Source organism: Excalfactoria chinensis, chromosome 3 (assembly GCF_039878825.1).
Source record: "Excalfactoria chinensis isolate bCotChi1 chromosome 3, bCotChi1.hap2, whole genome shotgun sequence".
Taxonomy (NCBI): domain Eukaryota; kingdom Metazoa; phylum Chordata; class Aves; order Galliformes; family Phasianidae; genus Excalfactoria; species Excalfactoria chinensis.
This window is the reverse complement of record NC_092827.1, coordinates 52489997-52516626: the sequence shown is the minus strand read 5'-3', so window position 1 is coordinate 52516626 and position 26630 is coordinate 52489997. Positions and strand designations below refer to the sequence as shown.

Sequence of the window (26630 nt, the reverse complement as noted above, 5' to 3'; positions counted from 1 at the left end):
CTCAGTGACTAAATGCACTTCGTGCTCTCCCAACTGTTGTACCACAACAAAGATAGGCTCGTCTCCCATTCACAAGAAGTCCTTGTTCAGAGGAACAGGGACTTCCCAGCGAACGAGGAGTGTTTGCCAACCATAATGCTTCTCCGGAGAAGTCCGTCAGCCCTTTTCACATCACCAGAGTCCGGGTTGGGAATGCGGCCATGTATTTGCGTGCCTGGTCGGTCAGGGCCATCTGGTCCTCGGTCTTCCCGCAAGACGCCGACTCCCAAGCATTGTTCAGATGCTATGTTGGAAACAAGCAGAAAGATTTGGGGTGGATGTCAAGGTCTGTGGGCCCTCGGCTGCAAACCCATCATTAGGTGTCAAGCAAGCCTGCAGTGGAGTGTTTGTGCCGACTCCAAAGAAAGGGACTCCTCAACACAACAGGAAAAAATCTCCATCCCTGCTTCTAAGCTCATGACCATAGGGGTGGGCAACCAGACCACTCACACAACTTGACACACCAGCAGAGCCAGGATTCAACGTCTCTCAAGTTCCCACTCGCAGTTTATTCTCTCTAAGTCCACATTAAGGACCCTGACAGTCCGAGCACAGCATGCAAACGGCTCTGTGCCTAAAGCTGCTTTCACCTGCGTGCAGCAATTAGCATGTGCCTGTGAGCGGAGCTCCTCTGGCAAGAGAGGAGATGTGGGGGGACCCTTGGCAGAAGCAGCATTTTAATTATCAAGAAAGCCATTTCACTTCTTGTGGTATTTATGGAGGTTAGAGACACCATTTAGTATAATGTTAAACTGAGATAAACATATCTGCACAGAAGGCTGTGCACAGTGTGTTTATTTACTCCCTACACATACAAGATGTTTCTCATTGCCTTGAGCTATAAACAGTAATGAAATTTCAAAGCTTCTGGAACTTACCAGTATTACACACACACTCATATATGTGTATTGTTTTTGTGCTTCAACTCTTTCAATTACTCAGTTTATTTGTTTTTCCACATTGAGATATTCACTAAACCCTAAATAAAAACCAGATCATTTGATACAGACAGCTAAGCATAAACCTTGAATTCCTAAAAGGTGCATGACTGCTCTCATGAAAGCTGCCTGCCAGCAAGGGCTCACAGGGCCCCTCAAGATCCACCAAGAAACGCAAAGCAGGAGAAAACCTTCCCTGCTTTCCTCTACTTTTAGCAAGGTTCAATTAAAGATCTACATCACTCAGTGAGATGGCCAAAGCCTTCCCAACACTTAGGACACCAAGCAAAGTGTCCTTACTGAACTGCAAACTGGCCACTAAGAACAGAAGCACCCCAGGAAGCCCATGGTCCTTTATGCTGCTCCTTCTAATCGCTAACTGTGCAAGAGAATCTTTAAACTATCCTCTTGAAGAATGCTCTTTTGGATTGTAAACTGTTATCCAAGGCACATGGACAGTCAGAAGGCAGCATAGGAAATGCAGATAAATTTCATTACGGGCTCTAATCAGGGCACTGCTACACATGGACTGAGGTTCTGTGCTCTGGAAGGCTTGCAGCCTGAAAGGGATAAAAGCAGTGAATAGTCTGTGTGACCATGGTGGGGACATGCAGGTAAGTCCTCCAGGATTCCCCAGACATAGCTCTCTCTTCTCTGTAGACAAGTTAGAAACGTTTTCTCTGCTACTGTGATGCCTTTCTGCAGGCTGACCTCCTGCTCAGTTTCAGTAGGAGTTCCCTGTGTAAAGGAGAACAAGGTCCAGCCTCAAACCATTAGTTTCTGCAGCTTTCTGTGGGAAACCCGCATCTGTGAAGTGAACAAATACTCAGTTACCTCCTACAAGAGTGGTTCAGCCTGAGTGGGCTGTGCACCTTGTGCTGTGAGCCTTGAGTGCACTTTGCAGCCAAAAGCAGGTGTGACACAGTTTTTGCACGCGACACACCACAGATTCTTTTATGCTTTGGTTAAACAGCTCCCAAGGTAATTTGTTCAAAGATGCCTACATCAGCTGCAGCCTCCTACTGATCCTCAGAGGGACTGGGGCACCTGCAAATACTTATCCCTGCTATTTTAGAGGCATATGCATCAGGGACCAAAGCAATCATTGGTGCAATGCCATCGGTTTTGCTTAGAAGTCAGGTATGGTCTGTCCATCTCAAAAGCAATCGGTAGCTCCAAAATATCCATCATTTTGAGGCAGAGAAATATACGCTCATTCAGTATTTCCCCGTGACCTTTCAAAGCTTCAAAGTAACTGGCTGAGAAAAGTTAGAGCGGCAGAACCCTAGTTAACTATAAGTATGTAAGGGAAAGCCCATCCATCACTGTATGCCAGCTGTTAAAAAATAGAAGCAACTTCAGGCAAGTAGTGTCCCGATTTCATTAATTACATTTCATTGTTAGTACCTACACTGAGCTCTTTGTATTAACAGCCGTGTGTTTAGGAAAGAAAAAAACCAAAAATCCGCATCCCATATCTCCCACATCTCAGCAGGCTGCTGCACGTCACTCCTTCCACCTGAAGCCTGCTCCCTGCTCAGCCTATGCCAGAGGCGTAGCAGACGCCGCACGGGCTGCAGCCCCCTGCCCTGCCCTCAGAGCCAGCTGTCCCCATGCCCTGGGGGAGCAGGGTCCCCAGCACACGTCTGCCCCAAACTGCTTACTCAAGCTCTCCTGGAGAGACAGCACAGGGCAGTTCACCCTACTGAATTTCGACTCTGATAGTACTTTCCCAGAAATTCATTACACTGTTGTTGTTTTGTTTCCTTTCTCTCTTGGGACAATTTACCATGTAAATGTACGGTTTACATCGAGCTCTCATTGGAGATGGTGAGAACTTGGCAAATACGGACAAATTTGACCCATAGTAGCGTATTCACTACAGCAGCGTATTTCAATTTTACCCTAGGGAATTCGGGTAACATTTACAGTAGGTATTTTTAATCAACTTTTCCCGTCTGAAGCCTTGGCTCTGAGCAGTGAGCACATAACAAAGCACAATGCCTTGCCTTGCCAGCCCTGCCGCGCGGCACTGCAGGCACGTGTGAAAGTCATCTGAAGGCGAGAGATTCGACTGCTGCTCTTGGCACGGAGTGCTGGGTCCCATGACCGATGCACAGCATGTTGCCTGGGCTGAACACCCGCAGCTAATGGATCGCTTAGCAAAAAGGGAAAGCAAAACTAGAGGCTGAGAAGCACGGCGCATCCTCCCATGCCAGAATCTCAGTGAGTATTGACAGGGCTCTGCTACAGCTGCAGACAGCAGCATTTCCAGGACTTATGAAAAGAGAGAAGACCAGGACAAACAGCTTGGGGTATGTGGGAAAACAGCACAGAAACAAAATCAAAACTCTCCTTGTGGAAAATGCTCACCGTGTCTCCCCTATTGCTCTGCAAATCAACGGATGAAATGCGAAAGCTTTGTAATTAGAAGCCAAAAGACTTGACCCCAAACCCATTGACACTGACGGGTGTGCTTTCATTGATTCAGTGGATTCATTCCACTTCAGTCATCTAAGAGTGGGGTGTTCCTTTTGGCACTGAAATGCTTAGCCAGTGGGGAAAGAACGAGACTTCCGTGGTATGATTCATTCCATATATGTCTTTCGTTGGCTCAAAGAGCAGGACACTATTCTTAACTTTGCTGTTTATTAAAAGAATTTAAGCCTTCTCTGCCAGTATTTCCGCAGCTGCATTTCTCTCTTCCATGCATAGCAACTTCTTATGCATAGCTACAGGTGGGACTCGTGAAGAAGCAGCTATGTTACTGTGAGTTCCCATAGCATAAGATCACAGACCTCCAGTTAATTCCAGCCGTGTCATTCTTACTGCTTCATTATTTTTTAGTCTCGGTAATCCTCCCAGCACATCCTTTTTCTGGCAGCAGGACTACCTTGCTTATCCTGCAAGGTGCCCTTGGGCAGTTGTGAGCAGCAGTACACAGACTGTTTACCTGGGATATCCAGCACTTGAAATAAAAACTTGGACCATCTAGAGAAAACAGAACCGTAAGGAAAGAAAACCCCACAGAAAGGTGCTCTTTGAACTTCAACTAAAATAGCTGAAGTGTTTTCAACATTTAGAAAGGCCAGACTACCAGAAGGTATCTCAGCCTCTTTCCCTATTGCAAAAAGCTGGCCTTCTGGACAGATAATCTGTAGCACATGCCAAAGAAAAGGCGGCTTAGAACAAAAACGGGGAATTCTTCCCTTCGCAGTGAAACAATCAAAGCCAAAGCTCGAAACAAAGCATTTCCCTTGCAGTGTGGTAAGATATCATGTAGAACAAATTGGTTTTCTACTCCATGAGGATGAGAACCAAAGGAAGCCCTCCTAGATCAGTTAACTACTCCAGTCCTCTACTCCATTCGAGAAGCCAAAGCACTATTCCCGCTTCTCTGAGGCATGGGATGGTCTTTTCCTAAATTTTGAGGTTTCTGCCCATTTTCAGAATTACAGCTTGCTGCACGTGTGAGAATAGGAAGCCCCAGCAACCCAGCCTTTAGTATAAGCCTGATATCAATGCTAGCAGAGCTATTTGGTGTCACTTGTAAGAGCTTTACTCTGAAGGTCTTAATCAGACAAAACCCATGTTCAAGATGTATGAGCTTTCTAAGATTAATGGGAGAGATACGGAAATGGCCTGAGAACCTGCAACTCACATTAGGATATTCAGCACCTTACTAATTGTGACCTTAAGTAATTTTATTTTATTCATGAATCAGAACACATTGTTGCAAATGGCTGATAGCCAAATGGTCCCTTTTCTGCAATAGCTCTGCAGCTTCTCAAAGCTGAGAGACCATCACCTGCTCTGGGCAGCTACACCTTCTGAGCTGTTCACAACTTAGATTTTGATGCTCTGGGAGGAAAATATTTGGGGCTACTTCTCTTTCCAGTGAAAATCTTAAAATTCCCAGAACTTGAGCACAGCACATTTCCCCCTTCCCCCTTGATTCACCACAGAAAGGAATATGACCATAAGACCCTCTTGCTCCACAAGAGTCACAGAGAAAAGAAAGGCTTCTCCTGAAATGTGCTGCTGCCTTGCCTGTAAGCACTGTCTTACAACAAGCTGCAAATAAAATTCCACATTTCTTTTTTTAACTGAGAAAAATGAGGTTAATGACAGCTCATGATCACGAAAAGGTTAACCAAGTATCTGTTTTAAAATCCTTTAGACTTACTCTTTAAAGAAAAGGGTTACATAAACTGCTGAAAGTCAGGAAATTCGAGCTGAAACGTGTCAGTCTGTGGTTAAAAAATGGAAAGTGACAGGAGCTAAGGGTTTAAGAACGTTCTCTTTAGCTTGCAGGTCTTTTACCCTGCGTTGTTTCCTTTGTTAGTGGGGGAAGAAGATATCAAAGCAGCTCTATTTTCTTAAAAGGTTCCATTTCATGGTGTCTTTTGATAGCCCGCAGGGTTAGGTGGATGGCCTATGATTTAGCCTACTTTTCTAACTGTTAAAATGTCTATGTTAGGATAGTTTGTATTGTGTACTGCTACTTGTGTCACTGGCTACAGAACATAATGTGAAATAAAACCTAACTTTCAGACAGGAACAGCCTGGAACATCATTTTTATGTAAGCTCTTATTTGGTGCAATTCTGCAACTCAGTACAGATCTCCAGTCTGCCTCAATAAGGGCTTCAGACATTATCCCAAAATCTTAACCCTTGAAGAAGTTCCCAATGAAACCAAGATCTCTCTGCAGTGAGACTGAAGACAGTCTGAGTGACAAAAATGTAGGATTCTGGCTGTAGCTAACTACACCAATATAAAGCAAAAGTATTTGAGATTCATGCAAATACACTGAAAGACCAGTTCCACCCTAAGGCAACACACTGGGATAGTGAGACATCTCCTGTTCCTGCCAGTAAAAGAACATCCCATACACAACCATGAGATTTGCCATGCAGGACAAAAGTGTTGGCTGAATCTTCGTACCTTACAAAAAACCCCCCTACATACAGATGCTATTACATCTGGCATTTTATGAAGAGGGGAACAAACAAGACTGAAGCCCAAGTTCCTCTAATGTTTTCTTCTCTTGCATTAGTGCAAAACTGATAGCACCCTATTTCCAGTGTGGTTATATCCAGCTACCTGTCCTTGCATGCCAAAAGCTGTGACGTACTGTTCCTCCCAAGCTGATGGTGAATCATGATGTATTCATCAGCAACTATTTACCAAGTTGTGCATGACCAACTGTACATCCCAACGCAGTCAGAAATATCCTGAAGAGTTTGCTTGGAACGTTTATAATAACCAGACTCTTTGATGAGTCTGTGGCCAGACACGTGCCTTTTTCTTTGAGTGCATGCAGTGCAAGTTACTAAAGCAAAGAAAAATACTTACAAACATACAACTTCCCTCTTATGAGTTTAATTGTTTTTTAAATTGACTTTTAGGAACAAAACATATTAAAAGCATAATAGTGGTGGTGGTGGGGGGGGTGAACGGGAGAGAAAGTGTAGCTCATGCTCTCTACTCTCTCTTTTCCCTCTCCATGCACACAGCCCAAGGTGGAAAGAGTGCTATAATTCTTACTTGGACTGCAGACAATGAGAACAGAAACATTGGATCAGACCCAAAGTATTAAGAACAGCAATGTAAACACACACAGACACAATTATATTTCACCCTGAAGAGTTCTCTAGTGTTTCATTTCTACCTGCATGAAATCAATGGATTTAATCCAATATTAGTAGGTGTCTGTGTGTGCGTACACCTATCTGTATGTGGGCAGCACAACAGATTATGAATCAGAAAGTGTAGAACGATAATGTGCTAACATCTGATCAGTTGCAAAATGCAACAAGTAAAAAATGAAGCACAAATGCCAGTGTTTTCAACTGCTTTGCACCCATTAGACAGGCCATGTCCTCACTATGGGTGAATGGGGAAAAGCATTAGGGACACAGCAGCAGTATATCCCTTTTGGCATACATCAGACCCAGACCGTGGCTCCTTCCAGCACTGTGCAGCACCAAATACCCCTCTAATGTGAGACCAACCAAGTCTTACAGGAGAGGAAAGAGATGCTCCCTCCTAGCCATAGCACAGACAGCACAGTAAGGAGCATACAGCACTATTATAAAATGCCTGTGTTTCATTCTAAATAAACTATCTATGCTACAGACACAGCCACTTCTAGCCTCACCTTTCTTTACATTTCAGCTGCAATGCTCAATGTTTCCTCATCAGTAGAGAGAGTTACTTTACCTTCATACTGGTACACCAAGAAGCTGAAACTAAGTTTTCATTTTGAGGCTTTTTTACAACTGCTTTGTCTTTTGGTTCAATACTTCTTAAGCACTGAGATGGAAAGTTCTTTTTAACTCAGTTCCTACTCAAGGAAAAGTCCTCTTTATCCAAACAGTAAGAATATCTGACTTCTAACATGCAAAACTAAAGGCTTTTCCTGACCAAGGAGTAAAGAATGGGATCCAGAACAGCCCACAACCTGACTTGTGTAAACTTCCTGACCAAAATCAGCTTAAGTTAGGAGAGAAGGTTAAACAAGTTCTTTCATTTACAGCGGCTTGTTAAGCAAGTATTTTTAGATAGCAGGAAATATAACACTGTTATGCCTGAGATCAAAAGTTCCTACTTTATGTGCACCTTAGATGCTGCATTTTTATTACAGGCAGAGCACAAGCAACTACTATGTAACAAAGCAACCCACATCACTACCAAAATGTTGGCTAGCTCAACATTTTGCCCTAAGCTTACTAAGGAGTGCAGAATATGGCCTCTCAGTGTGCCCTGAAACGTGTCCCCAAAGTGGGAGCCATGGGCTGCTCCACTATGAGATGGTTCAAATTCAGTGCTCAGATGACCGCCTCTGAGCTTGAGTAGCAAGGATGTACTACTGATGTTTGAAATGCAAAAGTGTGTGAAGTTTTAGTAGCTTACATTATAGTGCCAAGCTAAAGATGTTTGATGCAAATCCTGTTTTGTTCATTCTTTTTTTTTTTTTTTTAAGTAACCCTTTATGTAAATCCTGGAGAGAAAAGGATTAGCCACGTGCACTGTCTGAAAGTCAGGAACTATAAAGTTAGTTAAGGTTTCCGTTCTGACATGACTCACCCTGGAGAACAACTTTCTCCCAACCCACCCATGTGGAGAAGGGATAAAAAAATCACTTATTCACCTGCCTCAGAAACAAAGGTGGTGGCGAAAAGATAATTAATCACTATCTACACCGCATTTTGTTCTCTGAAAGATGTGTGAAGGCCCAATCTAAATCCCAAACAAAATGACATGAAAGACTGCTAAGGATTTTGGTGGGCTTTGGGTCAGGCCTGATGAAATAGTAATTTATGTATTCGAAAATATAGCAATATACATTTGTTGTTAACATCTGGAACAACCACAGCTACCAAAAATCCAGCCTGACTCCTGGCTGACATTAAAACAGTCACACTTTTAATTGAGCTCAGGGGCCCCAGGATGTCCAAGGAGTACTAAAGAAGCACTGCAGACCACCACTCACATCTCCACCTCTGGTGCATCAACAGCACAGGAACTTGGGGACAGACCCCAGCCCCATGTCATGGCAGCACAGCGTTGAGCTGCAACTGGCCAGGAGTGCTGGCTGAACCTGCACTGGCACAGCGGGGCTGCCCAGGTCTGTTCTCCCAACCCAGGCTGACTGACAAGCTCTGGCCAATGCCGCACTATCAACATAAATACATACAAAGTGAATGTTTTGTTACCTGCAGTGGGCTAGCTAGTGGCCGGTTCCTAGGTATGGCAAATGTTTTGTGGAAACTGCCCTCCTCTTCCGACACTGGCATCTTTAAAATTGAGCTGGTAAGAAGATTCTGAACAAGGAAGGGAAAAATAAGTAAATGTTTTCAGGTATTTAAGAAAACCACCTGAATTTGAATTACTAAAAGCAAACTCAGCCTGACTGCGAAGCAATCAATGCTGGGTACTGCCACAAATGCAGTACTCAGCTTTAAACTCCCAAGTGCAAGAGAAAGAGCAACACAGAACAACCTTTGTGAGGTACAGGCCCATGCATAAGCCAGGCCTCCTCTGCACGAAACAAAGCAGAGCCTCTCTTTCTTTTAACAGTTTTAACTCTGCAGCCCAGTCACTTCTATACACAGGTGCAGTTGTTCTTTGCAATCTTTGCAAAGACTAAAGGCTGTGACTGCAACTTCAGCTGCCTTCTATGGGCATCACAGCAACCTAATTAAGAGCAGGACTTTGATTATTGTGTGTTTAATACAGGAAAACAATACAGAAGTAATGAATAACGCCCACTTGTGAGGAAGGTCAAACACAAAAAGAAACCTCTCTTGCTTTTAATAATTTAACAGATATAAAACAAGATAATCATTTGGCGGTGTGAAAACATGCACTTACTGGCACATCTTCCATGGTAGATGCATGTGTAAAGAGCTGAGTGTTCAGGTTTTCCCCTTCCCAGTGGTTTGAGCAAAAAAAATTTCCAGCTTTATCTGTAGGAGACTCTACCTGAAAGCAGGAAAGGCACCACGATAAAACCCAGCATCTAACTGACCAGAGAGAGATCAATCTGTCAGTTGTTTAACAAATTGAACAAATATTCTTCACAGCTGTGCACAACGCACATTTACAGTGCTTTCTTTCACCACAACCTCACTCTTTGTTGAAAATGATGTTCAAGGTTCTCAAAAAAATGCCCTAATATAACTTTGAATACTTGCACTCAGTGTTCTGTAAGAGTTTAATCCTCTAAAAAGGACCGAGAATATATGTATTTTTAGAATTTTAGTGACAAAGTAATATAATGCAACATCCCCAAATGTTCAGGTTTCTAAGTCACTCCATGTAGCTTGGTCCCCGTGGGGTTCTTCTATAGTCTTCACCAGTATTAGAAAGATTCAATCCAAATTCCTGTCTAATTTTTTTTTCTTTTTAAGTTTCAAATGAAAACTGCATTAGAACAGCCCAAGCAAACCCCTGCTGAAAACAGCAGAAAGACTTCTATGGAAATCAATGGGAGATGAATTAGACATGCCTAGTACACTATATAGAACTGACAGTAAGATCTTGGGGCTCACATGAAAGAAAAACAGACACAGCTCTTTAATAGAATAGGTATTGGTCTAAGTTTCTCAGCAAAGAGGGCTGAATTCAATTGCCTCAGGTAAGTTTGTGATTTACCTCTTGTTTGATTTTCTTCAGCAAAGGGGGTCCACTTTCATGTAGCCCTGCCACTATCGCAGATTCCTCCGACTCCTGCTTGATAACGTCCTGCAGATCTTCTACAAGATGAGTCGGAGTTTGAGGCTGAAAGGAAGAAACGTTACATGCGAGTCCCAGAACATCCCTCTACACTAATATAAAAAGCAACTTTTATCATTGTTTCCTTCTTACCAGCATCTTCAAAGGACCATATTTGATTTCCTGAGCTGCAAGTGCATTTTTGAATGGAGTGGGTGTTCTTGGAGAGCTCTCTAATATCGACCTCTTGATTGCGGGAGTTCTGAAACTTTAGAAAGAGGAGAAGAACTTTAAAGGAACTGGATGGAAATATTAACAACTTACAAAAAACATGTGCTTAAAGCAATCATTGTGGTGAGATTTTGACAAATATTTTACTTCAACCACATAATCCATTTTGCTCTTCTGGAAGAACATCTATTTAACTTGAATAGGGATAAATGGCTTTATTAAAACAAAACAAAACAAACAAACTGGTGAGTCTGTGTGCATGGTAATAGCCTTCCTCTGCAGCTGTAAAGTGGAAGTTTCATTCCAAACTAAGAAAAATCGGAATGCTTTAGCACATGACTCTGCAGGAAGCACACGGTTACCCAGAACTTCGGATGCGTGCAAACCTGAATCAAAATAAACCCTCATGAAACTGGCAAAGCGGTGTGACAAAAAAACTTACATGTGATTTTCCTTCTGAGTTTTGAAAGTCTGGTCCCTGTGGAATGGGGTGGTAACAGCCATCTTATGGCCACACACTGGCGTGGAGGTTAATGCGGAGTTGTCCAGGTTCGGATTTTCATGATTGGACGATGTGTTTAAGAACTGTAGGCAGGAAAAGAAGAAAATCAGCAGGACCATTTGGACTGCGAAGTCAACTTCTTCAGCTGACTTTAATGAACAGAAGAAAACATATATTATTTCCTTCTCACTGCCATAAGTGACTCTCTTGTCCCTACCATATGGAGTACCTGACTATGTGGAAAAAATATACTCTGCAAACTGTCTGATTGGAGCATTCAGGAAGTAAGGACTGACATTTCTATTGTGGGAAATTATAAACAAGATGATACTCCATTCCACACAGAAAGCACCTCTACCACTTAAACATCTGATGTGGATTTTCTGCAAACAGATTGTAATTAATATTGAGAGCTTGAGGTAAGAAACAAGAGAAAATGAGTAGATGATGTTTCAGGAAGTAACCCATTGGAAATGGGGTTTCCACAGTTCCATACATTTTTATTAGGGGAATCTAAATACTTCTGAAGCCGTAAATAAGGCAGCTATGACAGGAAAATAAATTTCTTATCATCTCTCTCAAAACAAAGTGCTCCATTTTCACAACATAAAATGAAATTCACTGCCTACAATGGGTGTGTGGAGTGTTTTCAGCTGACTGAAAAGGAGGTGGAGGCAACAGTTTGGAGAAAATTGCTTTTCCACGAGTTCCACTTGACAGCCAAAAATACAGCTTCCATTTCTAGTATCTATAAATCTGTGAGTGTCGTGGTATCCTTCATTCGGACACTGATTCACCAGGTTACCTGCTGCACTTCACTTGTACCAGATTAGAAAAATACAGTATGTATGAAAACACGGATTTTACTGGACAAGTAATATATGATTAAAATACCTAACTGATATGGTGGGGGATTATTATCTGCCATCTATAGATACTCTTCATAAAACAGCATTTCTCTGACTTTAACATCAAATCAAGGCAAAAACAACAGAAACAGACAAACCAAAACAAAACACCTTTAAATAGTGCTGCAGCTGTGAAACAAAGCAACAGTGCACAGGAATTTCAAAGTGAACACCAGGTAATTGTAAGAGGCTGATTTTCTCCTCATTCCTCTTCCACTCCGCCCCACAATTAGAATTTTCTGGTTGTTGCCAGTTTGTCTCACAACCCGAATTCTATTTAAATGCAGTTTGGGGTTTTCTAGGTCAATGAATCATACTGTAAGTGGACAGTGATGGAAAGTATTACCAATGATCAGAAATGTTTAAATCTAGTAGCTGAAGGAGTTAACAGTGTGAGCAAAGCAAGCAATCGCAATCCCCTGCAAAATAAAAAACCAAATCAAAAAGAAAAACCCAAGCTCCACAGATGAATTTGAAAGAAGAAAATCAACAGTTAGCTTGCAGATGATCTACACTCAGCAGTGAGGACTAGGAGTAGTGACGAGATTCAAACATGGAGTGAAATCAACAAGTGCAACGGTAATTAGTCATTTGTTCCAAAGGATTAGTTTCTAAATTGTTAACACTGCAGCAACTTTTGAGAATTAGTAACATCTGTGCAGAAGTCACGATCTACCTGCGAGGGAGAGAAGGGCAGGCTTTTGACAGGGGAGTGCTTAGAAGTTGAGCTGCTGCCGTCAGCCAGTCCCAAGGTGCTACTGGGGCCACTGGCTAAGGGGCTGACATGCCCTCTCCTTTTGCGAAGGACCCACGGAGCCGCACTGCCCTGCGAGGCAGACAAGGACTTTGGTGAGCCAGGAGGGCCCTGACTTGACATGGCTTTGCTCAGGTTTGAGATGGGGCGTCCTGGAGGTCCACAAGCACTGGCCCCTCCATGCTGCAGCTGCACGGCTCTGCCTGAGGTAGCTTTGCCAGACAGAATGTCTGTGTCTTCAAAGAATTCAAAACTGCTGAGATCACCCCATGATGAAGGATCCTGAAACAACGTGGGAGGCACGGAGCCATAAGACAGTATATGGTGCCACCTCATGAAAATGCAATGCTAGGATACAAAGCCTTTCCCAATTCAGCTCTGCTTGACTGTTTTTATTTGAGTACTGGTACTTGGATACTTGGACCTCTTATTTGTGTTTTCGGTCTACATGTCAAGCATATCAAGCTAGCACCCTAGCAGTGTTGGTGGCAAGTGAGGTCCTAAAGAAACAGTCAGTCAAATGATGTCCTTACTATTGGCTAGTCCAGCATTTTCTGTGCAGAACAAAGACAGAAAATCATTAGGAAAAAAAAACAAAAATCATGTGCCTTGGACTCCCAACCAAGACTGGTCTCCTCTGAGCCAGCACAACTGCTCTGGACACGTAGAAGGGGATGTAGCACTGCATGAAGCCGACCCCTCTGCTGCTGAAGCAGTGCGCCACCAGCAAACATATTTCACTGTGCCACTCCTGTTACACACAGTACTCCAGAGATTGCGATGGTAAAAGGCCATGTCAGTGTCACACTTTTTACATGGGAGTTAAAATCAGTGTCTCCAGTTTTCCACATACACTAGGGCAAACCCCTTTTGCTCTAGGAAGCAGCAATTGATGCTTCAATGGGAAATCTTAGAAAACAATGCAGACACATGATCAGCCACATGTAAACCTCCAGCATGTGTCACTTCCAATCTAAGAAAGTATTGTTTCACTGCTTAAAATCTTCCACGTGTCTCTGCTTTTATTTAGGGAGATGCAACACGGTAAGAGGCTGTTTCAAACTCGTAATGTGTCTTTCGCTAAGAATCACATCCCCATACCAAGATGCAGCAGGAAAGGGAGACACGCACAAAGAGCAAATGCTTACACACTCAGGGGCTTCACTTACGAGCAGCCAGGTGTTGTTATTTTGGAAGCTAAGCTTCGGATCTTGTAGCAATTAGAAGTTACTCAGAAAAAAAAAACACAACAACAATAGTTTTAGGATGGTCCCAGTTCCTCTCCCCTTACTCCTTGACCACACACAAATGCACCTGAGGCAACAGTTCTACTTACGGAGTCTATTAACTGGAGTGTTTCTGCAAATTCTAAGAGATTCTTAACATTATCCAGGATGTTGCTCTGGTGAACAATCATGCACCGTGCGGGGGACGCACTTTCCTCAGGTAAGCAACCATGATCCACTGGCGGAGATGGAGTACAGTGGTGATGTTCCCCCAAACAGGAAACAGGTGCATTGTCACCACTGGTCCTGGTATTGTCAGCAACCGTGGTGCTGTGCCAGCCGGGGTAGTTTGCTGTGTGGTTCTGTGTCTAAAGGAAGAAGCAAAAAAAAGGAAAGGAGAGGGGGGGGAAAAAGGCAGAAGGAACTTAGCAATGAAATTGCATAAGGTGTCAGATGCCACTGGAGGAAAGATAAAAGTAGTTGCATCACCATCTAAAAACTTATGCCTACGAAACAATTGTCAAGATGTTTCCTTTCATCAGTGCAAGACCTTGTTTTAAGTAATATCAGCATTGTGTTTGTTATCCCAAAGTTGCCTCATAATTCACTTCCAGGATTATGAATGTGTATCACGACTAATAGGGTATCAATTTGTACTGCATTACTCCAAAGGTTCAACAAGTGTCTGCAGGTCACTTTCTGTGAGAAGCAAGAAACGGCAGGGTTTCCCTAGTGAGCACTCAGTGCTGTAGAAGGCTAAAGGGTTTAGAGTTAGAGTTGCTTTTGTTTGCTTATCTCCTTCTCTTCTTCTGTCCCTGTCTAACGCTACAGCTTACACCAATGCAATGAAGAGGCTGTCAAATCAACGTGGTTAGGAAAGCAGAAGAACAAATTAACAGAAGTTTCTTTCCAGTGTGATCATGCAACAGAAGAAATTGCAAAACATTAACTAAAGTTAAAAAGTGGCCAAACTAACGTATCGTGCATGCAGTTGACTTTACTATTAATTTAAATATTACCCAAAAAAAAAGAAAAGAAAAATGATAAAAAAAAAAAGAATCTGCTGGCTATCACCTATCTTCCAAAATGATTTGCGGACTCTTGGCTTTGGTGATGGTGTTAAGTAACTAAGTGAGGGTTTTCACATATTAATATCCAATGGCACGTACAACGAAGTGTAAGAATTCAGTAATAGCCAGCATTTGTTCCACACATGCAGTTATGAAGGATCTACCATTATTTGGAGAAGTAAAACGAACTGTCAGACATGCACCAAGTCTGAAGCTTACAAAGTGTATAAAACGCAGCTGAAGAAAAGAATACAACAGAGAAGAAAAATCTAACGTATAGGCACTACATTTTCATCACATGAACCATTGCACACTTTCAAAAATGCAGATCCCGTTGATTTAAGATCTGAGGGATTTTTCATTTTAAAGCAATCGTCACATTTCCAACATGATGTAATGTTACAGAGCCCAGCCCTGCTCCCACTTTGCAAAGTAAAATACCTGCAAATTGAATTTTTTATCACGGAATTTACAAAGCAGATACAGAGTATGCATGTGCTATGTTTCATCCTTTTAAAACGGAAATATAGAGCCTTGATTAGTATCAAAGGCAAAGGGGGAGTAAAAAGTTAAAAAGACAAGCACTGGGGTAACGCTGCTATCCCTCCATCCAAGCACACAGTGACAATCTTACTGGTAATGCCTGCTGCCCTTTCAGTTCATTCTCAGTCGACATTAGTAGCAACTCTAATTCCTTTATTCGTTTTTCTTTCTCAGGGTCTTCATCATTATAGTGTCTCTGAAATTAAGAGTTAAGGGAAAAGAAAAGATAAAGGTCTGATAGGATGTAGCAACTAAAATGCTTATGGCTTGCCGTTCTGTGGTTATAAAAGCCAAATTAGACTCAAAAGATGAAACAAAAGTCAACCGTGTTTTCCACTATCAAAGTCCCTGCTGAATTTCAGTTCAGACATTTGAAATGGAGAAAGCAAAATCTATCACGCCAGAAGACAACTACCGTCTGTTATATTCACTTCAGAAAAAGCAATTATTAGCCAGGTCAGAACTCCCCCACCTTCCCCATTTTTCTCTTTTTGCACATATTACATTAGAATGTTTCCTTAAGGTAAGACATCTGCATTTTGACTTAGCAAACGTTTAACAAATTGTCTTTGAAATGACGTTCAAATTATCTACCTGAATAGCTGCAGCAGCTGGCTGAGGAACATTGACAATATTTACATGCAGTGCTACTGGATATGGGATCTGACCAGGGACCTAGGCCAAAAAGCAAAAGAGACTAAAAGTTATTACTTCTAGCATGTCACCTGCCTACGTTGTGAATCTGCTTTAAAAACACATTTGCTTTCACGTGCTTAATGTTATCAAGAAAAATCCCCAAACATTTTCAAGCAAATTGAACAGATTTTAGAACATGGCAGTGAGTGCTACAGAGAGAGAAAGGAAATGTATAAATAGAGGGTGTATCCCTCCTGATGAGAAAAATGAATAACTTGTAGATGCATTTGTGAGATGTTTCTAAACTGAAGCAAAAAAAGCAAAATAAGTCATTTTTTAAAATCATCTAAAACAACACTGCAAACATTTAAAACAGAGGCCTGTTAATAGGTATGGAATCAGATTAAAACACTACTGTTTACTTGGTTCTGACAGGGAACCCGTACACAGAGTATCGCCAAAACGAATGAGGAAGATTTTGAGACAGAACAGAGAATTCAACTCATTTTCAATGTCTCCGTATTCACCACTGTAAGAAATAGCACTCAAAACGTTTCCAGTGGTTACAAGATGCTAAAAATGCTGAACCTGACTCCACCTCTATGCCAGCAGTTGACCTGAAGCACGCATATACCCATCACTGCTTAAGTCAAAGCTATCCTCACCTGACCCCAAACACATATCAGTTCTCCCCGAATGGGAAAAAAAACCTTCATTTCGCTGGAAATCAGCTGAATTGCACCCACCCACCCCACAAAGGGAAACAAAATTGAAAAGTGCTTTCGGGAGCTTACGTTTTGTGGCTCAGCGATGTGATAGTAGGGGTAGTCATTGCCCAGTGGGGCCTGACCGGCCCCGGGGAGTGGGCCTGCAGGTGAGTTATGGGCAAAGGCCATCAGGTGGCTGCTCTTCTGGAAGCCGGTGGCTGCTGAGGGCAGGCCGGCTTTGGAGGACTCCTGCAGATAGCCCTCCTGCTCGACCTTCCGGCGCATGGTGGAATTCCAGTGGTTCTTGATAGCATTATCAGTCCTGCAACAGAAATGTGTACGTCTGAGGGGTGTTATAAACAAGGCTAACAGGCAGAAGGATGCTGTTAGCATTTGTTTGAACTCTGAGCAGTTCTCTGACCTCCCCCCGGCCCTGGCCTTTAAAAATGTTGCTCTTGATCTCTCAGTAAAATTAGCAAGTCTGTGAGGCTGTATACAGTCAGCAACAGTCCCTCTGCTTGAAAAAAGAAATGGCCCCCACAGGATATTGTTGAAATTAATATCAGTGATGTGCAGAGGCTACAGAGAAATGTTCTAAGTGGTAACTGCTTTCTTGCCTTCCTTTGGAAGATGGAAGCAGCTTATGGAATGCCCACTTGAAACTACATCATGATCTCAGGCGCTGAAGATGCTTCAGCAAGAAATGGGAATAAAAATGGGAACAGAAAACCCTCCTTTGCTTACAGTAGTTGCTCAACACACTTTACGTTGAGTCACTTCTACTGCAGAGTGAGTAAGACTCCAAATGCCTAAAAGTATATGTAACTTGTGCATGTGCTTTCAATGAGACAAGTATTTCCAGGACCGCAGCCCGAGGAAGTCAGTTTCTCCAATTTTATATGAAGATTTATATGTGGATTATAGGTAAAAACTGTCTGGATGATTCATGAGCAATGACAAATACTGAAGCAGCTTTCTCCTAAATCATTCTGAGCCAACATCTTGGATTTCACTTTGCAGGTACACTCTTGGCTGAGTGTAAACTAAGTTCCACTTTCAAGTCTGACTCTTCACTGTTAAATTAATTTAAATTGCATCAATTACTGAATGTACATTCAGGAAACTCATACAGTCTTGCTCTACTTACTGCTTTTTTTTGTCTATGGCAAACATTAAAAGCATGTAAAAATGTCATGCGGTTCCATGTACTGACCAAACAGCACAGTTTCCCACTGAGACAAAAGCACATTGATGTCATTGGCTTGCCAGGTTTTGATTCCGAAATTTTCTGTTTATAATGCAAAGGCTGAAAAAGCCTGCTCGGACCTACAGCTTTTCCCTTTGTTCCTATTTAAGAGCTGAAGGCATAGATCATTACCGTCCAGGCAGCAACTTTGCAATTTCTGCCCATCTGTTTCCCAGTCTCTTGTGTGCCTGGTAAATAATTCTATCTTCCTCTTCTGTCCAGGAGGTTTTCTTCACTTCTGGATTCAGATGGTTGTGCCACCTCTCCCTGCACTGTTTTCCAATCCTTCCCTTCAAATGCTTAGCAATGACCGACCAGCGCTTTGGACCGTATTTCTGCACGAGTTCTATTACCTTCAAACAAGGACATAAAAACTGCCTGTATTTAATGATGCATAATGAATCAATGAAACTTTTACTGCAGCGGAGAAGTATTTTCAATGACATTTTTCAAAACTGCTACACAAAACCTAACACAAAATTAAAGTTCCCTGTTTCCCATTTATACTTTTACCCAAAAGAAAAAAAAATCTCGTAACAGTTAAGGCATTTCTAGATTGCATTTCTGCATTACAGCACTATAAAGCAAAATTAAACAGTTTGCATTAAAAAACTTAGAAATAATAAGCATTGATAAGGCAGGATCAGTGCTGCCTCAGGCCACGTTACAGTTAAAACCACTCAGCTCTCTGGAAATTTTGCCCCAGTACATGAAATCTGCTATTAAGGTATTAATTAGATGGAAAGGAAAAGTGATTACCCTTTGATCCTCCTCTTTAGTCCATGGACCTTTGATAAGTTCTGGGTTTAATACTTTCTGCCACCGGTGCTGGCACTGAACATCTGTCCGATTCTAATGAAATATAAAATACACAAGTAGATTATTCTTTGAAAAAGATGAATGCAGAGCGATAACTCTCTTATCTATGTGCCTCCAGCATATTTCACTGCCAACTACGATTATTAAGAGAAAAGGGAGTCATATGATAGGTCGGAGAAGAAGGTGCCCAACTCTCATTTGCTCAATGGAACTATTTCTATAGTTTCTGCAGTTATAACTGTATTGCCCAAACTATACAACCTCAATCTTCCATCCTCTGGCACAATAGCCGCTGGGCTTCTGCTACAGCTGTATTCTGTATATATATGTATAAAACAATTCTCTTCAAAACCACTCACCCAGAATTCACCAAAGCTACTTTTTTTCTTTGCACTGTGACATTTTGTTTCAGCTTTAGGTTGACCTTTGATCACGCAACACTCCCTACCCCCCCATTTTAGTCTGTTTGATGTTTCCCAACCCTCTCTGAGAAGTGAAAGGAAAATTAAGGCAAGGGTTTCACAGTGTTCTAACCAAGCTTCTGAGGTCTCCAGATGTGGAGGCTTTATATCTCCCGCAAAAAAGTAACTCCAAAAACCACTCCCCTTTCCCTTACTTGGAAACCTCTGATAAAGAGTTGTCACTAGAATTGGAAACAGAAACTAATGTCCACCTACAGGAAGGAAACTGGCAATGACTTTCCAGTCTTCTGTGCCATTTTGCTCCACAAGTTTCTTCAGTTTCTCATCCTGAATCATTAAAAATAAACAAAGAAAATAATTAATATCCCAATCTCTTATGATGCAAATGAAAGGCACCCAAAATTAAGCTGTCCACTTCTAACTCTGTACGTAGCTATTACTTTTGTTGGGTTGTGTCTTGAGAGTAAGAGGAGGTGGTCAGTGGTCTTCTTGTCTTCTCCCATGGATTTTGGTAGGTTCTTTACAGTGCTGTAGGAGAAAGGCTGATGTTTTTCTGTGCTCTCATTTGACCCCCATTTTTACTGCTCCCAGCAGTGTAACTGTTACTCTGTTACTGGATTTACAGGAGCGCTTGGACATTTTTGATGCCAGTCATCACAGCAAACAATGACACTGAGGCACCCAGCTGTCTGGGGACCTCTGGAAATCACAGCCTTAAGCTTTGAATGTCTTTCAAGTAACGGGAGTTCCAGTAATTTGTTCATTGCCAGCCTGCGTACAATGAAAGCACAATAAAATTAATGCTCCTGATGGCTGTGAGGGAATTTTGCATGCTTGCAACAACAAGAATTTAGCCCAGTATTTTTAATGATAAGGCCAGAAATATAGACCCTAGAGACAAAAGAAAGCAATATCATGTATTGGGAAAGATCAAGATAGGGGAACTCAAAAGAACTGCCCCAGGAGATAGGAGGGGGGCAATGACCCTCACTGGTACCTCCCAGGGCAATCCTGGTCCATGTGACATGGAAGAAGCCACCGGGCCACGCAGCCATCCTGGCCACATCACCACCGCAGCCACTGTCGTAACAGCAGGCTGTGGCTTAAACAATAAAAAGTGCTTGCAAAAGGTGACCTGTCTCTGTTTACATATCAATATACGTTGTCAGAGAGGAGAAAGTCAAAACATAACTCAATAACAGTATTAATGCATTTCACAATGAGCACAAGCCATGGGACATCCACTTGGCAAAGGAGTCCAATACCAGAATTTATCTGGAAAGTCAGCACGAGGGTACTGTGACTAAGGCATATTCTGACCTTCAGAGGCAAAACACATCTCCAATGTTCAATTTTGGTACCGCTGGGTTTCTTTCTTCCAGCTTTTAATTTATTTGGGATATCGCAATGCTGCAATTTAAGTGCAAATTTCAAACGGCACAAAAGAACTGAAGAAGTTTGTGCCACAGTTGTTTGCTGCTGTGGGACATGGGAGCACACGTCAGCTCGCTCATAGCAACTGCTCTCAAACACAAAGAGGCAGCGGGAAGCGCCCGGCTCTGCCACAGGTGACTCTCAGTCTACTTCCCCAACAGGGATTATTGAAGCTCAAATATCTGGAAGGCAGACCGTGGTGGACATTAAAAAAATGGTATTGATAGATTTGATTTAGAAGAAACCAGGAATCTTCAAAGCAAAATAAAACACTGCATGTAACTAATGGGTCAAAACCATCTATATTTTCAGCGCTGCCACTGAAGTTGGCTCTACACTCTCCCTCTGACTTCCCTCATGCAGGAGATGACCAAACGGGCAATTACCTCTTCACGGGTCCACCTGGTTTTCCCTAGGTGACGTTTCCCAGCCTTAGGAAGCAGGCCGTCGTAATCGTGGTCGTACATCTCAACATCATCTTCATCGTCATCGCTGCTGTAAATGCTGCAGCAGGAAACACAGTGAGACACAGAGCGGAACGTGAGGGCTGGAGCTACTTAATTACACAGCACACAGAAAACACACAATCTTTACAAAGGTTACACAGATAAAAGTTTTAAAACTTGCACAACGAGATTTTGCTCTGCATTCTGTTGTTCTACTATTCTGAACTGGTTCTGCTGTTTTTGGTATCCACAGATACAAGCAAAGGGCTGGCAGGCTCCTCGCTGCCATGCATGTTCGGACCTGCTCACACTGTTAGATCGGTGGTGAATTACACATCTGGCAAACTTTCAGCCAATGGGGGTTTCGAATTGGAACACAATGTTTGGAACAATAAAGAGAACTGGAGGCTGTGTCCATTGCACAAGTGCACGCTCACGATCTTTAACTCGTGCCACACGTTCTGAACAATGTTAGTGGTTTGGTATGGCCAATAGGACAGGTAGCTGCATGGCTCCCAAAGGAGATATATGAATACAAAAGGCTCACCCATAGTAACCTTGTTTGAGCCCATGTTTACAGGCCCTGTGTGTGAAGGCAGAAGTTTGTACCATGAAGTGAAGCCAGTGAATGGCAGCGTAAATGTGGACGAGCATACAAAGTATCCTGCAAGCAACCAATGAAGCACTGAGCCACTTTGCACTGCCCATTTTGCTAACTCAAGGCTTTATGACCTCTGCTCCATTTCTAAATACCTCATATTGTTTTTGACACACTGCCGCTCACCTCCTTCATGACTAAGGGATTTCCCCAGAGGCTACCCGAGGGTGAAAAGGGCTCTCACCACTCTCACAAACAGCCCTTCACTCCCAGCAAACCAGGACAGCTTTGCAACCAGGGGCTGCCTTTCTGCTGGGAAACATTTTCTTTCCAACTTCTGTGATAGGAACAGCACTTTGGACACTCTGGTAGAGATGAAACCCACAGTGCTCGAATAGGAACAGAGTTATATTATGAGATGAACAACTGTGCTCTATCTGATGGCACGGAGCTGTGGGATGTTAAGGGATGACTCAGGCGTTCAGATAAAGTCATTTTGTAAGGAGGCAATCCACTACACCCCAATTCCCAAACATTGTTTATCCTGTTGTCCTGTTTTCAAGAGACCAAGTTTTAAATTAAGCTGCAGCAAAGACGGGGACACCTCCAACGCGGGCTGTTGAGCACGCACCCTTTAAAGCACACGGGGTTTATCGCGCCTTCACAGTCTGCAGCCTTGCTTTCTGCTCCGCGCCACGCAGGACGCTCCCCACCACCTGCTCCCATATGTGTGCCCCGCTGCCGCGGCGGTCGCTCGGCGCCCGGCTCACGCACGGACGGCGCCGTCGGCAGCAGGGGCGGGCAGAGCTCGGGCTCTCGTCTGCCACCACCGCTGCCCTTCCTCTGCCGAAGAGCCGCGCACGGACGGCCGTGCGCTTGCCCGAGCGCAAAGGGAGCTCCGCGGCTCCAAGGAGTTTGGCAGAGGGAAGAAGCGCATCCCGCCCGCGCAGCGCCGTTCCCGGAGCACGCTCGGCAGCGCAAGCGGCTAGGCGGGACCTGGCTGACGGAGAGCCCCGTGCGCTCCCCGCGTCCTCCAGCGGCAGGAGAGATCCCCGCGCCCTCGGGATACTCGGTGCCCCCACAACTTTCCCCGGGGCAGGGGCTGAAGGCTGGAGCCGAAGCAGAGCCGGGCTCTCTCTCAGAGCAACTGGCTAATAGTCGGGGGGAGGGGGGGGGAAGAGAGAAGAAGAAGGGGGAGAAAGAAAGAGGGGGTGGAGAGGAAATGACTCGCTTCTGCCGCTACCGCGATTGAAGGAATTCGGGCAGCAGAGCCCTGCGGGCACAGCCCTCTCCCGCTCCGCGCCGCGCCCCGCGGGGTTGGCGGCAGCCCGCGCTCCGCTCCCGCCGGCACGGCAGCTCCTGGCGGCGGCCGAGTCCCTGCGGGAGGCGCCCGCGAGGCGCCCGGCCCGGCAGCGGCAGGCGGGGTGATTCATAGCGGCACCCCGCGCTCCGCCCGCCGCCCCGCGCCCGCTGCCACGCCGAGAGCCCCTTCTCGGGAGCGGCCGCGCCACCCCGAGCGCCGCCGGACGGGACCGGCAGACGGGCGGGGAGCGGCAGGAGCGCGCCTCGCTCCGCTGTCACGGCGCAGCGGGAGGGGAGGGGATAGGGGAGGATGCAAAGAGAAAGAGAAAAAAGCCTCCACGTGTCCGACCCGCCGTCCGCTGCTAATTAGACAACTACCCCGCGCCAAGTGCCCCCCCGGCAGCTGAGCGGCGAACGCGACCACGCGGTTCTTACTGCCGCCCGCCCGTGCCGTCCCGTCCGGCCCCGGCTCGGGCACGGTGACAGCTCCGTGGAGCGCACCCCGCAACCGCCCTCCGCCGGGTGTGCGGGCAGAGCCCAACCTCACGGCGCGTAGCAGCACCCGCGGGACAGAGCTACGCAGCGGCTACAAAATAAAGTGGGGAAAGAAAAAAGAAGAAGAATAAAAAAATAAAATAAATTAAAATAAAAATAAAAAAGTAGGAAAAAAAATGAAAAGAAAGAAAGAAAAAGAAAGAGGAAAGAATAAGAAAAAGAGAGCTCAGCCCCGAGCCCGCCGCCCACCTGCCGTCACGGCCCGCCGGCAATGAATGAATGAATGGGACGGGACGCGCTGCCCGCCGCCCCGACAGCTCCCGGCAGGCAACCCCGGCCGAGCGGGCAGCGAGCACCGGTCCGTGCGGAGCGGCAGGGCAGCGCGGGGCGAACGGTGCGTCCCCTCGGGGCGAGGGACGCCGCGGGACCGGGGCGGCTCAGGTAAAGACGGGGGCGGCCGCTCCGCCGCGCCGCTCCGGGAGAGCTCTTCTCCCGCAGCCCCGCGCCCCGTGTGACAGCGCGGACCCCCCGCCCCGTTACCTGTGCCGGGGTCTCCGGGCCATCCTCGCGGCGGCCGCTGGGGGAAGAGGATCCCGCGCCCGCCGCCGCGCCCTGCTGCCGGGCTGCGCCCAGGCGCTCCGCCGCCGCGCAGCCAAGTGCCGAGGAGCCGCGGGAGGAGGAGGAGGAAACAGGTTGAGATTAAAGAGTAAACTCTGTAAACAGAGATGCCATCAAACAAAGGGCTTTTGGACACTCCCCCTCCCGCCAAATCTGGCGCCCCTGCAGTGCGCAGGCGCCGAGCGGCGGCCCCGTGCCGCGGAGGCGGGGCGCTGGGCGGGCGGAACGGGGCAGCGCGGGGCACGGGGCGCGGCACCCCTCCCTCGCCCCGCCGCAGCTCCCCCCGCCCCCCCCCGCGGGCTGAAGGCCGTCAGGAAGCGGCCGTCGGGAGCGGGGAGTCGGACCCCTCCGGCGAGGAGAACGGCGGCGTTTCGGAGACCTCCGCCGGGCGCCCCGCGCCTCCCGCCCCTTCGGTGTCGCTCCCCGGGTGCACCTGCTGCGGGCAGAGCGGCCCCGGCACGGAGCGCGCTTTGCTTGCGTGTTGGGGTTTGGGGCGGCGCGGTGCCGCGGGGATTTTGGCGATAGTTCCCCGCGGGGATGTGCCCGGGAGCGGCGGCGGGTGTCCGATCGGCACCAGAGAACACGTTTTTTTTTGCTACAGAAATGAGTCAGGACGTGAAAAAATGGCGAAACGCGCCGAGTTCCCAGGCACCGCGCCGCACTTTGTAAAACCGGGGCCGTGCAGCCCTAACACCGCGCTCGCCCTTTCCTCAAAGGCTCCGAATCATCAATGAGCCCCGGCGGGGCGGGGCGGGACGGGACGGGGCGGAGCGGTGCCTCCCGCCGCGGGGCCGCGGGCGCTCCCGGGGGTGGCGGCGCCAACGCGCGGGGTCCCGGCGGGACGAGCCCGATGCTCCCCGGGCGGAGCGGGACGGAGCCGGGCGAGGGCGCAGCGCCGCAGCCCCCGGGGCCGCCACCTCGGCGCGGTCCCAGCCCTGCGGGGCCGCCGACCTCCGACGGCGGGGGGTCTCGGCGGGCCGTGCCGTGCCCTGAGCTCCGCGCGAGGCTTTGCTGCGTGGGGAGCGCGTTGTTTCCCAGCATCCTGCACTGTCGTCCCGTTGTTGCTGCTTTGCGCACCTCCGACGGGAGCTGTCTGCTGTCTCGGCTTTCGTTTGTCCGGCTCTAAATGGGTCTGCTGCACCTGGGCGCCGGGTACAGCGCACTTGAAGATGTAGCTTTCCTACAAGTAACGGGGATGCTAACTACAGCCCCGCTAGGGTCCGGTCCCGCATCCTCCGCTGTTAACGAGAGCCGGCGGTGCTGCCCCGCTCCGTGCTGCTCGGCACACAGAGGCCCACGGTACAGCACAGTGCAGCCTTAAGGCCGGTCCGGGACAGCCGGGCCTGCTGCTCGGAGCAGGCGCTATTGATTTTGTGACCGAAATTGCGCGTTTGGGGGAGATGGTGCAATTGACCCACGTAGCTTCCCACGTAGGTACAACCTGAGCGGTGCGAGGTTATCCCTCCCTGCTGCTGTGGGAAGTGTCTTTCTGTGCTGATTTTTGTAAATATTTCAACGGGAACTGAGACAAATCCAACATCTTCCCCATTTGAATGCAGATTCGCCGAATAAATGCAAAGAATGTCCATTATTGCTCTCAAGAGAACAGTTAGGATACCCAGTTTTCTTCTGAAGGTTTTATGTGAGACCACATTTTTACCCCACGGACTGAATAAATGCCTTTCATCCCCCCTTCCCAAAATGAAGAGGGAAATTGCACCATCGCTCCAGGTTTGCAGATTGGTCTTCCCCAAGTCCACACGTATGGAGCCCCCTCCATATACACATACATATACACAGGCTCCTCTGGTGCTGCTTCATTTTTAAAGCTCAGCTAAAAATGAGCCACGACCCTCCTTTTTTATTTCCTTTTCTGAGTGTGTGCAGCCCGAGGCAACTGGGATGTAAGGGTTCTTTCTGGTAGACCCTTGCCAAAGCCCCAAAGTACAAGAATCCCTCTTCTGTGTGTGCTGTGTGCAGGGTATGTGCAGCAGCAGAGCTCTTGTGTTACCCTTCCACCTTCATTAATTAGTGATGTCTCTCGGCCTTTTTATAGTAATTGCATCAACTGAGGGAGTAACTGTAAGCAGTGCAACTGTGTTCTGGGGATCTTTTACTTACACATATTATATAAGTAATTTAATAAAGGTAATTATATAAGCGGTAAATATGCATTGAATTACCTGATTTCCTACACCTCTGGTGCAAATAAAAACCTCAATGTGGAGCTAAGAGCACGGTCAGAGCACTGTGTGAATCCACACTGAACATCAGCCCAGGGACATGTTGTGTGTGGTCCCCATTGTCTCCCCACAGCAATCTGCTCCATGGGCCGGTGGGCTGAGTGCTGCCAGCGCTGAGCTAGGACAGCCAGACAGAGCAGGAGATGTAAGGGAGATGGAGAGCAGTGAGCATTCACACTGGGGTTCCCCAGGAGGGCAGGTGGTGGCTGCAATTCATTTTAGGCTTTGGGAA

General features: G+C 46.1%; 1 protein-coding gene across 8 annotated transcripts; it reads right to left on the bottom strand.

Moving 5' to 3' along the window:
• Nucleotides 1-46: 46 nt before the first annotated feature.
• MYB (MYB proto-oncogene, transcription factor) lies at nt 47-24115 on the bottom strand. 8 transcript variants are annotated; one of them, XM_072332586.1, is made up of 16 exons: nt 24078-24100; nt 21083-21200; nt 19518-19589; nt 18781-18873; nt 18154-18374; nt 16863-17097; nt 16027-16107; nt 15524-15628; nt 13930-14187; nt 12516-12875; nt 10872-11014; nt 10352-10466; nt 10139-10264; nt 9356-9466; nt 8698-8805; nt 47-283 (listed from the first exon to the last, which is right to left on the bottom strand). In XM_072332586.1, the coding sequence occupies exons 1-16, from the start codon at nt 24098-24100 to the stop codon at nt 167-169; spliced, it is 2286 nt and encodes a 761-aa protein (XP_072188687.1). In that variant the 3' UTR covers nt 47-166. The 8 variants fall into 8 exon arrangements, with proteins under 8 accessions (XP_072188687.1, XP_072188689.1, XP_072188688.1 ...); XM_072332588.1 differs by having other exon boundaries at nt 13978-14187; XM_072332587.1 differs by having other exon boundaries at nt 15533-15628.
• Between the last annotated feature and the right edge of the window lie 2515 nt (nt 24116-26630).